Below are 16444 nucleotides of genomic sequence, written 5' to 3'. Positions count from 1 at the left end.
TTTTTTGTTTTATTATTAAGAATTAAAGTGTCCATGTACATGTTGAACTCAATGTAGCTGATGGAATTTGATGCCACACAGGACACAATGACTTTCAAGTTTTTTGTAGCATTCATTTAATTTAGAACACAATGTTTCAGTTCTTGAGACAGATTGTAATCTTTTCTGCCAGTGGTAAACATACTATCTTAACAGGAAATACAAAAAACATCTGTATACACATTTCACCTCCATGCACCTAAACAGATTTTTTTTTCTAAAAGTAACACATTTAATGGTTACACCAGTGGTTCTCAAAGTGCGGCCCGCCCGCGGCCCGCATTGAATTATGAATTATTAAAAAAACAAAAAAAAAAACAATTTTTAAAAAAAAAAATTTATTGAAACGCACGGAGGGGATGCGTCCCCCGTAACAGTAAAAACAGTACAGGGGTCGAAACACTTAAATATCCCTCCTAATCGTTTGTATTCATTCCCCACTTATTAAACTTGCGAAGTTCGGCTGGCCTCTGCCTCTCGTTGCAGACGGCTGGTCAGCCTCCCGCAGTGCAGCAGGCAGTGTAGTGGTCCCAATGTAAGTTGTTAGATAGTGAGCTTGTTAAGCCCAATACGATGCACTTTCTCACATTCAAGGTGAATTAGATTAGGTCAAGTGTCTAAGGATGGATGCTAACATTATCTGGTTTCTAACTCTTTTGCCTAAAGTTTAGCTAACAAGCTAATGTTAGCTAGCTGCTGATAGCCATGGAACTATCTGCCTAGTTGACTGCTGATAGCCCACCCTGTTTATTTCCAATGTATAGTGTCATAATAGTTAACACTGCTGCTGCATCATGAGTAGTGAGTCCTACAAAAAAAACACTCCAAAAGGTGATACGTTTTCAATGTGTAGAAAGTTTTGAACAATAAAGTAGAATAAATATTTGAATGCAATACAGAATGCCTCAGTGCCTTGATTTATATTCCATTAGATGTGTGTCAATGGGAGCGAGTTGTCTTTTCCTTAACATTTCCACCATAAATAAATAAATACAGAAGACACAAATTACTGCATAAAAATTAACCAAAATGCACAAAATGAAGTGTTCGAACCTCAAATTTTTCTGGGGGACAATCCCCAGACCCCCGCTTTTAATGTGTGTTCCCCAATGTTGAAATGAGACCTAGCCCTTCATTTATTACTTTAAATGTGTTAATTACACAGTATTGGATGCTGACCAATACATGTAAACTGTAAAGACGCAAAGACGCTGGCCATTGAAATTATTTCAGTTTTATAATTTGTTTTCCTTCGGCGGCCCTCGGTCCAATGTTGTGTTCCTAAATTGGCCCTCAGCTATCAAAAGTTTGAGAACCCCTGGGTTACACTTTACAGAAAGGTAAACAAAATTGTAGTAACTACTACATAGTTAACTTATGCATTACATCGTTTTTTTTTGTAATTACAATGTTTTTAGTAACAACTACATAGTTATGCATTGTAGTAAATGTAGGCTAGTAGATACAAAAACAATGTAGTTATTAAAGAAAAAATTAAGATAAAACTATTTAGTAGGTAATGCATTAAACTATGTAGTAGTTACTAAAATACAACTTTAAAAAAAATAGTAGTTACTAGGTCTACCTGACGCCCAAAATCCCCGGACATCCAATGCAAACACGACAATCCACAATAAATACTCACTGGTATATTGACATAAAAGTGCTCCATATAGCAACACCCTGGCTGCCTGTCAACCATGTTAACACGCCACTCCGCACTGCACAAAACGGAGCCACACCAGACACCACACATCATCATGGCAAAAACCCACGAGCTGTCCACAGGTAATTAAACGGAAGAGACCAAGATGCACCGGGCGCACTATGCGGGCGCAGCATCAAATAGTAAGACTCAATGCTGCCACCGTGTGACCAGACTGCCACACTACCCGTGGCAAACCACCCACGATCCCGTGGGTGAAAAAAAGTGTCACTTTCATAACGAAAACAACCAACAACAAGGTAAATCAAACATTATTTTTTGAGAAAAACAACATACCAAGTGGAAACCAAATCCTACCTAGCTGCACAACCCGGTTACATCAATCAGAAAAATATTGATGTTTGAGGGACCCAGAGAACCTTGCCTTATGAATGAGAAATGTACCAGATGCAATTATAAGATTTGTCATGTAGCCTAAACCAATCATTACTTTTCACATTCAGTGTTTACTTTATAGATAGTTTGTGTATGATGGAGTAAGAGCATTATAGGTTATTAATACAGACAGATGTTGCCGGTGCTGATGTTGCAAGGAGGGGCGTGACGTCACTGGAGGGACCACGAGGGGTGGGGTAGGAGCGATGATGGGGGTGTATGAGACGGGACGGAGGAGAGAGAGCGGGGGGATGACCGCATGAAAAGGGATATAGCCTCCAAAACAACAATCATGACTCCTGTAAATTTATCCTACGCTGTTTTCACTATAATAAATCACAATGATTGGTCCGTTTACCGACACAGAACGCGGCAATAAATGACGAGCCTCCCCCTAAAAGGTAATTATCATTTTCCACGTTTCAAATTGCACGCCTTTAGCCTTATTCATTCTCTTCTCACACTGCTAAGTCAGTTGTGTGGTCTTTCACCTTTGAAAGTGTCAGGTCGAGGCAAATATTGACTAATATATAAATATAAACGGGGTGTAAAAAGCGATCGATCTACTACAGCTACAAATAACACGCATAACTGGTTAAATGTTGCCTTTAAATTTGAGCGATAATGATCGTCATTCTTGTTACTGTCTTTAATTGAGCCATTTATCACAACCCCCAGCCCTTCCATTGTTTCCGTTTTGAGATAGGCTACCTCCATGAAAAATTAAAATGGAAACACGCTTCACGAGAGTGGTGCCGCATGCTACACTGCTGTATAGAGTCAGCCACGCCGGGCACATGGGCTTTTGCGCACAACACTAACTAACATGCGCATTGGTTGCTTGCAGTGCGTCGTGCTTATCCCTGCTTATGACTGCAGTGTCCTCTTGGTAGCACTAAATAACCATGAGCATCACTTACTTTCTCACATGAGAACTTTGCAATTGCTATATGTTAGGATGTTCTTGAATGACCTCTACTGTGAAGGGGATGAATAAAGTCTCTATCTATCTATCTATCTATCTATCTATCTATCTATCTATCTATCTATCTATCTATCTATCTATCTATCTATCTATCTATCTATCTATCTATCTATCTATCTATCTATCTATCTATCAAAAAACAAGTCTGAACCCCATCACCCTTTTCAATATGATGCAGTGTAATCTGGCTTGAGAGAGAGAAAGAGAGAGAGAGAGAGAGAGAGATGTCATCCCCGGGCATGGGCACCCCCAGTGACCCCCTGTTGGCCAGTCCAGGAGGAGGAGGGAGGTTTGGCACGGGACAGGAGGGCCTCTGGAGGAGCTCCTTACCCAAAACCGTCAGCTTCCCCACCTCCACCTTCCGCCACCTCAGCCACCGAGCCAACAACTTCCAGAGGCAGCCCAAGCGCCGCAAGATGATCGGACCCTCGCCGCCCCCTCCGCCCAACACACCCTGCCCCCTGGACCGGCTGGACCTCAGCGAACTGCCCCCGAGACGCACCCTCCAAGAGCTGCTCTTCAACGGCTGCGTCCTCTTCGGCATCGAGTTCAGCTACGCCATGGAGACGGCTTATGTGACCCCCGTGCTCCTGCAGATGGGCCTGCCCGATCAATTCTACAGCCTGGTGTGGTTCATCAGCCCCATACTGGGTAAGTGAACAGCATGGGTGAGGGTGAGGGAGGGTGGATATTAAATAATTATGAGCAGGAGCAATAACCTTTTGCAGAGCTGTAATCTAACTGTGTTGTGTTGCATGGTCTTGTCATTTGCTTTTTGAAGGATTCCTCGTTCAGCCTCTCCTCGGAGCGTGGAGTGATCGTTGCACATCCCGGTTTGGGCGAAGGAGACCCTTTATTTTTGCCCTGGCGATAGGTAAGAAATGGCCCCTGTTCACACAAATGTCTGGGCCTCTGAAAAAGTCTAGTCAATGAATAGGCCCCCTTTACCCATTACTTGTATCAATGTGTGTGCATTTAATTTCCTTCATAAACATAAACATGTATTTGGAGAGAGACTAACTAGCTTATAAATTGAGAGAAAGCTTCATCAATGCAAGATTAACCTCAAAAACTGTCTGGAAGTTGAAGTCAAATGTATATGTGAGGCATGGGTTTTAGACGCAATACAGCAAGGCACCAGATGAACGTACAAAGCAATAGAATGCTTGTTTGGTTGACCTTTTGACATTGCATGCAAAGGCTAGAAGATTTTTTTTAAAGGAATCAAACAATTTTTACTATTTATTTTACTGAAATAAAATGTTGGTTTGTTATAAAAAAAAAGTTATAGTGAATATTGTGGTGGAAAATAAAGTTGAGTTGGTGTTGCTGGGGAAGGGTGGGATAAAAAAGATATGTTTTCAAAAGCTGCCTCCAATTTTCTTTCTTAGGGTCTTTGGTCTTGAGTATCAGGAACCCATCAGTAGAAGAGCTAAGGGCTTGTGAAGGAACATTAGATGACAGGGACTCTGTGATGTAGTCCGTTCATAAGCCACTGAGAGCTTTGGGAACGAGATAAAGGACTTTCAAATCAATTCTGGTGGAAAAATGGGAGCCAGTGCAGTTCAGTTTTTTCTTCTTTTTGTTTGTTAGCAGTCTAGTTGCAGATTTCTGGATAAGTTGTTGTAGCCTAAAGTATGCCTCTTTAAAGATTCATACTTGCATGATTTCCTCCCACTTAGCAAGTTGTCTGTTGAATTCTATTAGCAATGTTAAAAAACCTAGTCTGCTCTCCAAAATACTCTTTCTTCCATTCTACAAACTACAGCTGATCTAGTTAGCATGCAGTGGGCATACAATTGGGACATACTATTATGTATTTATATCATAACATTGTAGCCTTGGACTTGCCTCATGCTTATATCCGTCACATCCCTGGTTGTTTTCACTCGGAAGGCTCCGTCGACGTCACTTCCGTTGTGAGCTGGATTGTGGGTCAGAGTCGCCCCAAAAAACCATGCTGATATCCTCACTTAAAATTCCGGACCGGATGTAGGCCATCCTGGTGTTATTGAAGCATGCTGCACCTAAGAATTGGGACATCCTACGTTTTTTTCTACCATATTAAATAGCAGGGAAGTATGGGTATTGGAACGCAGGGTTAATTTATTTCCTCCTCCTTTCTCCTTCAAAGGGGCTCTGCTTGGTTTAACTCTGGTGCTTAACGGGCGGGACATTGGAACTGCGGTGGCGGACACGGCGTCAAATCACAAGTGGGGAATCATCCTGACCATATGTGGAGTGGTTCTGATGGACTTCAGCGCCGATTCAGCCGACAACCCGAGCCACGCCTACATGATGGATGTGTGCAGCCCAGAGGACCAGGATCGAGGGCTCAACATCCACGCAACACTGGCAGGTAAGAAAAAAACAACAACTTCACCACAAACTCAGGGTCACTTTATCATTATACAGTAGTAGCATTGGAGATGACGACTATAACTTCTATTCTTCTGAGATAATTTGGAGGGAACAAACTTAAAATAAAACATTAAAGCTATAGTGCGTAACTTTTGTCATCCCCATCAAGAACACAGTTGGCACATCAACATGAGGTTAACCTTTCTGTAATTGAACATGGATTTTATACCTTCTAGAATACGGGCAGGTTTTTACTTAGCAGTACAATCAACAACTGAAACATTTCTTGGGTGCTTCTTTGGAATTTTTCTGAGCTACTGAGTTTGTAAACGCTGCCATACTGAGATATACAGAGAGACTTTCGTGGGGCTGATAGGCTTAATCAACTTTGTGTATTCGGCAATGGTAACCGACAATCATTTATCGAAAGAGTTACGCACTATAGCTTTATGACTTTGGTAGTTACTGCTAAAGATGATTGTGTTTTTTACTTAAATCTCTCTGCAGGACTAGGAGGCGGATTCGGCTACATTGTCGGTGGCATTAACTGGGACCAGACACAATTCGGACGGTCGATGGGAGGCCAACTGCGGGTCATATACATGTTCACTAGTATCACGTTGGTGATCGCCACAGCCATGACTCTGATGAGTATCCCCGAGCGGACCCTACCAAAGAGCCAGCCCAACAAAAACCCTGCTAAAAACCATCTGAAAAGCCCCAGCCTGGCGCTCCCTCCCTCCCCACCCGTTCCCCCGGGCTTGGCTTTGGGACTGGACGAAGAGGACGAAGACGGCCTCTACAGCTACAATTTCTCCACAAAATCTCACCAAAGCAACTCTGACCATTTGGCCCATTCTTGCAGCGCCAACGCACGCCTCTGTGCTGGCCTCACCAGCCCCATATCGCCCCTGAGCCCCCTCACCCCCAAATACGGCAGCTTTATGAGCAGGGACGGCTCCATCACTGGCCTCAACGAGTTCGCCTCCTCGTTAGGAACCTCTTATATAGACAGTGTGCTCATAAACTGCTACACGGGTCAGCAAACGCCACCGGGCCAGGCCTCCACCTCCACCTCCAGCACTGTGCCCCTGCCTCCGGGGGACTCCCCTGCTCCGGGTGAGGGGTTAGGGGGCCATCCTACTGGACAGGCCCAGGCTGCTGGAGGGTCTCATACAGGTGGTGAGGCTCAGGAGGCAGCAGAAGCACCACAGACTGAGGGGGAGGGCCAGGACACAGCCGGGGCCCAGCACGATGCAGGGTCACATCGGGGCTCCTCTGCCGGTATCCTCAAACGACCCCAGAGCCTTGCACTAATAGAAGAGCCCATGGCAACACAGATAGTTGAGTTTGAGAATGGACGGAGGAGAACGGTGACTTTCAGCCAGCAGGTCAGGATAAACACCCAATGTTTTTAAAAAAAATTTTATTTTTTTTTTATTTGACTATATACTACATACTACATCTGACCATAAAATGTACTTGGTTTGCATGCAGTATGCTACATGGGACACACATTTTGTTATTTACTTCATCAATGCATTGAGCCTTGAACTTGCCTCTTGCTTACAGTATATTTCCGTGGCATTACTGGTTGTTTTTACTTGGAGGCTCAGTCGATGTGACGTTACCTCTGGTGCGCAGTGGATTGTGGGTCAGAATCGCCAAAAAGTATGCTGATTTCCACACTAAAAATTACTATCGGATTTTGTAGGAATCCGGGTATTTTTCAGCATGCTGCATTTAACCACATGTATTGAGACATAATAAATATTTTTCAACTTTAATAAATAGCAGGGAAGTATGAGGATTGGAACACAGGCATATTTAGAAAATAACGGAGGCTGTTTAGTCAGTTGCCACCACAGTATTTTTTTTTAACAATGTCTTTGTTTTTCTCTGATTAAGGTTGCAAACATTTTGCTGAATGGGGTGCGCTATGACAGCGATCTGAGTGAGAATGTGGAGACAGGAGAATCACAGATGTCAATGAAGCTGCTGTGTATAGCCATCTACAGGATGCCGCCCTCTCTACGGAGTTTATGCACTAATCATTTTTTGGGTGAGAATAGGTAGATTTAAGGCGAGATACTACAGGTCAATGGGGTCACATGACAGCATGACATGACAGCATGACACTTTGCCGGTTGATTATAAGATTAAAACTATTGCTTTTTGTGTAATGTTCAGGTCTAAAAAAAATGTTTTGGCTTTGTTTTTAAGAAAATCAAAAAGTGTGCATCAATCAGACAATTTACAACATATGAACAAATCCTTCGGTAGTAACATTCAGAGTAGTTGAAAAATATAGGTTTTTGCTGGCTGTGTCTAACATTAAATTAAGTTGCACATAAAATACCTTAAACAACTGTCTGTTTTGTATTTGATATAAACTGATTTCTTCCTTACTGCTTCTCTGTAGGCTGGCTGTCCTTTGAAGGCATGCTGCTCTTCTACACTGACTTCATGGGGGAAGTTGTGTTTGAAGGAGACCCAAAGGCACCACATGACTCCGAGGCTTACCAGCGCTACAATGCTGGTGTTAGCATGGGCTGCTGGGGCATGTGCATCTATGCATTCAGTGCTGCTTTTTACTCAGGTGAGCTACACTCTCACATACTAATCAAAACATGTCCAGGTAGGGTTGGGTGGTATAGTAAAACTATTCTATATTATATAAAATAAAAATAATTTTTTTTTTACACGTGGTATAAACGATATTGCCAAATCTCTACCGTTAGATACATTTCTACAGTAGCACAGTCTTGTCATATCGCCAGACCCTATATCTGGGGTATTAGTGCAGCTGTGGCCAGTGTCTTCCTTTGCCGCTTGCAACTCTAAAAGCCTAACATTTGTTCCATCTGTTTCTCTCTTTGTTTCTTCTTCAACTTGCAGCCATATTGGAGAAACTTGAGGAGCGTTTCTCTCTACGCACTCTGTATTTTTTTGCATACCTGGCGTTCGGTTTGGGCACGGGCCTGGCCACGCTATCCAACAACCTCTACGTGGTACTGTCTCTGTGTGTCACCTACGGGGTGCTCTTCTCCTCTCTATGCACGCTGCCTTACTCTCTGCTCTGTGAATACTACCAAAGCCCTCAGGTCAGTATCTAGCCTATACTTATTACTTGTGGAGTAATCTATAATGGCATCATGGTATTTGTCCAGGATTCATTTAAAGGAACAGTACAACATTTTAGACAGATAAGACTCCGTACGGTAAATATGAAGCCACAGCCAGCAGACAGTTAACTTAGCTGTGGACTCCACAGTGTGGAGGAGTATTAGGGCCACAGGAGAAAAAACAAAGTATGTTTTTTTTTCATTATGCACTTCAATAATAAAGTCAAAATGTCTAGAATAAAGTGGAAATACAATTTTGATGTAAGATGCCAAGACGAGATGTCCTCTAAGCTAGACTAATAATACTGTATATTGCTGTGGGATGAGAGCGCCGGCATCTAATAAGCGCAACACAGAAGAGAAAAATATTCCCTGTACTGTTAGCCGGATTTTGTACATGTTGAGTAGAACTATGATAGCTGTTTCCCTCTCTATAGACTTAAAGATTTTTGACATTTTCAATGCTTTATTTATAGTGCAGGTAGACAGAAATTAAATGGGGCATATGTAGCGTACGGAAAAAAACAGTGGTATCAGTGTTGAATGCTGTGGATAATTAACATTAACCCAATTGTATTTGTATTGGTTCCTCAGTTCTGTGGCTCGTCAGAGGAAGGCACCAGACGAGGGATGGGGGTGGACATCTCTCTGCTCAGTTGCCAGTACTTCCTGGCTCAGATCCTGGTCTCCGTGGCGATGGGACCTCTGACCTCACTGGTGGGAGGGGCCCAGGGAGTGATGTACTTTTCAAGCCTGATGTCGTTCGTGGGCTGCTTGTACTCCTCTCTCTTCGTGGTGTACCACCTGCCCCCCCCTGAGGGTGAGCCCCCTGATAGCGAGACCCAGCCACTGTTGGTGCACATTTAGAATGAAAAAAAGCCTCTTAATTTACCTCACTCACTCACAAACACACTCACAATCAATAGGACACACACACTCTCATACTGTCAGTTAGTGTCGGAGTGCGTTGCCCGTCACTGGCACTAATAAAACAAACACACTTATACACACACTCTGCCGCCGCCGCACATTGTACAGCACAATTCAATGTATTGTTTCACACTTATCAGCACTGTTATGCTCAGAGTTAGACAGACAGACAGACAGACATTGGCCACTGCTCTAATTATGTGTATACATGACCAGTGTGTGTGTGTGTGTGTGTGTGTGTGTGTGTGTGTGTGTATGTGTGTGTGTATGTTCATACAGTGTGTGCCCATGCATTTTTCCCTAACTTTCTCAAAAACGAATGTGAGACCTTGAATGCAGTGTGGGACAATTGGATGTCCCACATGGGTGGGTGTGTGTATGTTTGTGTGTGTGTGTGTGTGTGTGTGTGTGTGTGTGTGTGTGTGTGTGTGTGTGTGTATGTGTGTGTGTGTGTGTGTGAGAGAGAGAGACTGTGAGTGACCTCTTTGAGTGTAGTTAAGCCTGAGCTTTTTCTTGTGTCCGATTCTTTGCTCTAAATTTTCCATCATCTTTTCCTGTTCATTGGTGTTCAGTATAGAAATGTTGATCACTACGTTCAGGCTAACCACAGCTTTCCCCTCTTTTTCCCTTCTTTTATCAGTTGCCTAATGTCTGCATGAGCTGCAATGTTAATCTCTCAATCTCTTCTTGTGTTAACGTTTTGTTATGGTCATTAGGCCAATGGTACGGAAGAGAATTAGGGCCATGTGATAGGAAAAAAATGAGAGGAGGATTTTTTTTTTCTATTCTGCATTTCGAGATTAAAGTTGAAGTGTTGAGACGAAAGTAGAAACACAATGTCAAGACGAAAATAAACTAGACAGTCCGAGACTGCGGTAAATCTGGAAAGATGTTGACAGATTTCAACTTCCTGGGATCATTAACTCATTATAAGTAACTACTTATAGAGTTATTCATCTGTCAAAATATTTCCAACTATACCTCAGTGGCGAACACTCCAGTTTATCAACACATTTTATGTATTTCAACTTTATTTTCCACAATGTCTCTTTTCTCTCAAAACTGCATAATAAAAAACTTTATCCTCTGCCTTTTTTCTTTGTCCTGTGGCCCTAATACTCTTCCGTACAAGGGAATGTCTACCTGCCTGTTTCTCTGAGTTAGCATATTAGCGTCACAGCTTAGATTTAGGCAGGACTCTGACTAAATGAATGTGCTGCCAGTGACCACCTACCGTATACTCACCCACTCCTTCATTATTTCAAATGCTATTCTGGCATAATTTAGCTAACACATACTTAATATTCACAGTAAACTTAACAACGCTTAATCACAGTTACGGTCTTGAAAGGGCTTTACATTGTAACAGCAAAAAAAAAAAACACAACCCACACAACCCAATCACTGAGACTTACCAGTGTACTATAGGCTATCCCCCACTTTCACAGTTTGGTGCTGGGTGACTCTTAAGTCCCAGGAATTAGTAAAACGCCAAATAAGTATGTCAATCAGCATAGAGCCATAGCTTATAGGATAGGTACACATACACACGCTTGTACCCAAAATTTAAAAAAACACAGAGAAATGTGTACTGGTGGCAAATTCTGTCTGGGCCCACACTGAGCAACAGACAGCCGTGAGCTAGCTGTCACCCTACTCCTGGCCATGGCGTTGTTATAATGACAGTGATTCTTGTCATTATCAGGAAGAGGAGAAGTTGAAACTGGGGTGTGAATCAGCATTCAGTCGGAAACCGAACAAAACAGAAGAACAGCAAACAGGGAGAAGACTCATGTGAACTATATGTAACCCTGAAGGTGGACAACATTGAAAGAAAAGACTTTGGGGGGGTTCACAGAGCCAATAGCAAGGGCGTTTTTGTCATCTTTTAGGGAGCATGCTTAAGATAGTAGGCTTGTACTCCACCACACTCAACCCATCAACTCGGTATAGTTATGACTAAACATAGCCATGTTGATCAAAGGAAGTATCATTCTCTTTCTCGTCCCAAACAAGGCATCTTCATCAACGTAATGGTAAAAGATCATTTATTTTTAACGTCTGTTTTGCAATGGCAAACAGTATGCTTCGTCTGTTCAGCCTGAACACGGGCACCAAGCCGGACTTCAGGACTTCAACAAAAGATTGAATTTGTTACATAAACTTGTTCTAAGCATATACCATTGATGGTTTCATTGACTTGCTCACACTGCATACCCAGTGGCAGTCATAAGTGTTGCCTCAACAGAATGTCGATTATTGCCTACTATTAAAGCCTCCTGGACGGACTGACTGGATGCACACCTTAATGTTTCTAAGGAAACAGTAATTGTATGGATCATGCTGTTGCAGCTTGCTTGAGAAAAATTAAATAACACAAGTTTTTGTGTTGTTACCAACTATTGCTCAATATTAGCAGTGTTTCTGTAAATGCTACTTTTATTCAGGGTTCAGTTAACTAAAATTATCATTTTGCCATTTTGGACTTCTGTGTCAAGTTATTATTGTATTTCTTTCCTCACTTGCCCTATTCAGTCAGAACACACTACAGCTAACAGTATTGTTGTCCATAGTTGTACCAGGGAGTTTGAGGGAGGTTGGATTTAAGACTTTTTTAAAAAGTCACTCAAGACCAATTTTCCAAAAGCCAAAATTGAATATTTTTTTATAACTTTGCATATATTACTCTATTTTAGGTCTTTCAAAATGCCCAACTAACTTGTGAATAATAATGCTTAACTTGAACAAAAAAAAAACACATAGGTATTTGTTAATTATTCAGAAAATAGAATTCAAATACTAACATCTTAAAAAACATCTAAAATGCTTTGCGCCCTTTAGAATGTTTTAAGACATTTAATACCAATTAAGGTCTTGTTTTTAGATGAACTAATTCAGTGCCTCTCACAATTTAAGGATCCGCAATCTTTAAGTACACCACACGGGGGAGCCAGGAGCTAAAAGACACCAACCACTTGATTCTGTGTACCCGTTTCCATTACCAAGTGAGATTATTCCTCTTCCTTCCTGCATCTCAGCCATAGAGATCTCAGCCAGCCATTTTCCATGTTAGGAAAAATTGGGTCAAGTGACATCATCAACTTGTAAAGCAATGGTTGTTTTAAGAAGCAGTAACTAGCTATAAACATAAAACAAAAACACAAAATAGATAAACTTAAGTAAAAAGACAATTTATTTTTTAAATCAGAATATACAAAGCAGTAGCTGAAGTAACCGAATGTCATTCTGGTTCTGAAAAAGGCAGCCTTGGACGCAAAACTGGGCTACACAGCCATAACATAAAACTCATTTGAAACGTAAGAAAAACAGTAAAAAGGAAAAAAATAAAATGGTACAAACTTGCGTGGAATGCATACAGAACAAATGACCAAAGCTTTAAGATTTAAGAGGGGTTAATTAACATTGCAAAAATCCTGCCTCCATATAAATAAGATCCAAGGAATCTTACAATGGAACCGCAAGACAAGAGCCCCTGTATTCATTTGCACCATCTGTTATGTTAACAGGGCAGCCAAGCTAAGGATTTAAGTAGCAGCTCAACACAAAAACATTATGATTCAACTAATGATGCTAACAACTGTATATTAGCCCCTGCTTAAAACTTATCTTTGGTCCTTTAAGTGAATCCGAGAGGTCAACATGAGCCTTGGAGGGGGTGAGCAGCTGCCTATATGAATGTATCAGCTGGTCAGCACTGACATAATAGAGATTGTGCTTCTAACATACTGATATAAAACCTCAAGAAATGAAAAACTGATCTCATGGTGTGGCCCCATTTGTACACGTAAAAAAAAATCTCCTTTTAAAGACCAATAAATAACATTTCATTAAAAAAAGAGGATGCAGGGCCACTAAGTTTTCAGGACTCCAGTGCAATGTGTTTACATGGGAGCAGACAAAAAGAACTATTTCTCAAAATGCACAGAAAGCACAAGCTCTACAAAACAATGTTGACCAGGCTGGTAGGACAGTGCTGCAAACGGGTAGCTATGGCAGTAGACTTAAGCCTCCACTTCTGCCTTTTTTGAATCTCCATTTTCCTCTGTCTTCTGCTTTTTTGTCTCCACTTTTTCCTAATAAAAATAAAATAAAAGTTCCATGTAATTAGTAATGATAAATCCCAAACCGATTAGTCAACACAACAACAACAAACAGACTGAAGATGTAACATGTTATTCTTGTGAAAACCCACCTCCTCATCCTCCTCCTCCTCCTCCTTCTCTTCAGCTGCTCGCTTCAGAGGCTGTGCGTCAGTCTCCTCAGCAGGGGGCGCCTCCTCTACTTTGGCTGAAAGGGATAGTTGGTCTCTTTAGAAAACATCTTTCACTTTGAGTGTAATTAAGACCAGATTTATGGGAAAATACATCTTGTCTAAATAGAATTTTGACTTCTAGGCCGCGCACTATAAACAGCATTTCATTGTGATTGATATCAGTAACAACAAATGAGAATTGTATACTATTTAAAAAAATTAATCTGAAAACAGCAATACTTCTTAAAATGAACATACCATCTCCATTCTTGAGTTTCTCCTCTTTTTTCTCCTTCTTCTCCACTATTTCACTGTGATCAGCACCATTCTGATTGACAAGAGGGAACTATTAGTCCAGTAACACAACAACTTAAATCATGACTGTAGGATTTTCAACAACATTGCAAAGATATAAAAAATAAACACAGAATCTATAATATTTAAAATAAGCCTCCCACAGTCTAACAAGCACAGCTCCTTTGGGGACACTTTAAAAAAAGGCCTGTGTGTGTGTAGCTCTTATTCCTCCCCAGAGGATTAGCTACCAGGCTATTCAAGAGGACCAATGGAAACCTCCACAGTCTTGCTCACTAACATCTGTGCCATTTCAAAACCCAAACAAAGCGCTGTGTGTGGAGAGGGGGAGGCGTGTGCAAGCAGGACACCTGCATGATGAGCGGTGCTAAGACAAAAGGCCATGAGGCTGCTGGTCCTCGGCTTCAACTCACTGTGCCATTGGCAGGTGCTTCCCCGTTGTCGGCTGTCTTCTCCTTCTTTTCCACCTCCTTACTCTCCTTCTTCTTCTCCACCACTTCTACTTCTTTCTTCTCTTTCAGCTCCTACAAAATAAAAGCATGTCCCTTTACAAATCAATGTACCGTTCAGCGAATAGTTTTTATTCTGAAGTGCCACACATTTTTTTTTAAGTGAATTTTTTTGGTTTGGTCTGGCGTTAATTAAAAAGATCAAATGAATATAGTTTGCCATGTCTGCGACTCTTTTAAATACAACATTTGATTTACGATAGAGTCTAATTCAAGAAAACTATGGTAGAAATAACTGAAAGGCAATTTTTAAGGATTTTTTCCTTTGACGTATTGTAACGTTCTCGTTACTGTGGTGGCTTCCCGCCCACAGCTGCACCGTTTCTATCGCTTTGTCTCCTCAACAAGATTTTTTTTTTTAGCTAACCACATCGCATACGTTGGAGTTTCCTGATACAATTTAGCTGTTGACGCTGGAAATGTTGAGAATTCACCTAAGCAGTGTCTTCGTAGAACATTAACAAATGTATAAGTCTTTTGAGGAAATTGATATTTACTCAAATTACTATTTCAACTTACTTGAAGTAACGTTTGAATTTAAAACGCCGAATAAATCAAAGGTTGTTTAACCCGAGCTAGCGTAAACCAGTCGTGAAACACATTTCAAACAACGACTTTAAAAAAGAAAGTTCAAGATATCTTTTCACACGACAGTTCAACCGAAAATAATTGAATGAAACGCACCTTGGCTGTAACCTCAGTGGGGACGGTCGTGTCAACAGCTGTGTCGGCCATGGTTAATTTGTTAAATTAATGATAATTATATTACTGATAAGAAATAATATTTTTTATTTCTTGGCTCTTTTTCGTCGTGTGGATAGTCCCAAGAAGCTGAAAGAGAAATGATGTCCCTTCGTCTCCGCTTTTCTCTCGAGCTCGTTGAAAATCCACTCTCGTTGGCTACAGCGAGTTGATCCCGCTCATGATTGGACGATGTCGACCAACGGACTTTCCTATTGGACAGATATCTTGTCAATCTTGACTGTACATCCCGCCTTCTGCCTATCTCGTCGTTGATTGGTCCATTGTTTTTAAAGCGCTGCACTACGACAGACTAGAGTTCTTTTTTTGTCACCCATCAGTCTGTCTACGTTTGAGTTCTGACCTAAAATTTGAACAATGTATGTTAGTGGCCCGTTGTTTAAGTCAGACTCGTCCACCAGAGTCTACTGACTGACTGAATATTTCCCTATGTAAATGTATTGTGAAAGTTTTAACCAAACGCACACGGACGGCGTCTTTTGTCTTAGCGCTCTTTCTCTGAGGAGATGGGGTGTCAAATTACATACAAAAAAGAATAGGCTAATGTGACGATGTAAAAAAAAAAAGCGCGCGGCCACTCCTCCATTCTATATTTATCACTAACGAAAGTCTGAACTTTCGCTCTTTCACAAACCTGATACAGTAGAGTCAAACCCTATTATTTACTATCTATGAGTCAAACCAGTACAATAGCCTACAGTCTAACAGTCCTCAACCAATAGGCGAACAGTGTCATTGTTAAGCAATTCATTATTCCATTACTTAAACATAGGCTAAAGTCAAATAGGCCTACATTGACTGAGAGCTAAACATAGCCTACGACTACAAGATATCGATGTAAAATGTAAGCGTAGGGCCTATAGGCCTATAGCGTATCAAAATTGTCCAGTGAAAACTTTTTTATATCAAAGATTAAGTCTGATTATTGCTAGCTAGTCCAGTAAGCGAAACTATTTGTTTGTTTCAGGTTAAGATGTTCGAAAAATGCATGGCTATCTGATGTCAAGTGTAAATTGCACATAGGCCTTATACAAGTGACTTTGC

General features: G+C 41.3%; 2 protein-coding genes across 3 annotated transcripts; one reads left to right on the top strand and one right to left on the bottom strand.

The window, feature by feature from the left end:
- Positions 1-3349: 3349 nt before the first annotated feature.
- slc45a1 (solute carrier family 45 member 1) lies at positions 3350-9478 on the top strand (the record flags this gene model as incomplete). Its single annotated transcript, XM_080026184.1, has 8 exons — positions 3350-3776; positions 3907-3999; positions 5260-5484; positions 5994-6877; positions 7395-7548; positions 7909-8085; positions 8385-8590; positions 9206-9478. The coding sequence occupies 8 exons, from the start codon at positions 3350-3352 to the stop codon at positions 9476-9478; spliced, it is 2439 nt and encodes an 812-aa protein (XP_079882310.1).
- Positions 9479-12712: 3234 nt separating this feature from the next.
- On the bottom strand, positions 12713-15542 carry LOC307249867 (uncharacterized protein). 2 transcript variants are annotated; one of them, XM_080026754.1, is made up of 5 exons: positions 15323-15542; positions 14543-14653; positions 14073-14142; positions 13751-13849; positions 12713-13628 (listed from the first exon to the last, which is right to left on the bottom strand). In XM_080026754.1, exons 1-5 carry the CDS (start codon positions 15371-15373, stop codon positions 13564-13566), a joined length of 396 nt encoding a protein of 131 aa, XP_079882880.1. In that variant the 5' UTR covers positions 15374-15542; the 3' UTR covers positions 12713-13563. The 2 variants fall into 2 exon arrangements, with proteins under 2 accessions (XP_079882880.1, XP_079882879.1); XM_080026753.1 differs by having other exon boundaries at positions 12713-13635; positions 13755-13849; positions 15323-15525.
- Positions 15543-16444: the final 902 nt, after the last annotated feature.

The sequence above is a fragment of the Ammodytes marinus genome (assembly GCF_949987685.1).
Source record: "Ammodytes marinus genome assembly, chromosome: 4".
Lineage (NCBI taxonomy): Eukaryota > Metazoa > Chordata > Actinopteri > Uranoscopiformes > Ammodytidae > Ammodytes > Ammodytes marinus.
This window is presented reverse-complemented; position numbering and strand designations above follow the sequence as displayed.

Excerpts from the sequence above, each read along its gene's own strand:
- LOC307249867 (XM_080026753.1), bottom strand. The coding sequence starts at position 15,373 with ATGGCCGACACAGCTGTTGACACGACCGTCCCCACTGAGGTTACAGCC. Across the intron at positions 14,143-14,542 it reads AAGCACCTGCCAATGGCACA|AATGGTGCTGATCACAGTGA; the intron begins GTGAGTTGAAGC and ends CTTGTCAATCAG. Across the intron at positions 13,636-13,754 it reads AGGAGGAGGAGGATGAGGAG|GAAAAAGTGGAGACAAAAAA; the intron begins GTGGGTTTTCAC and ends TATTTTTATTAG.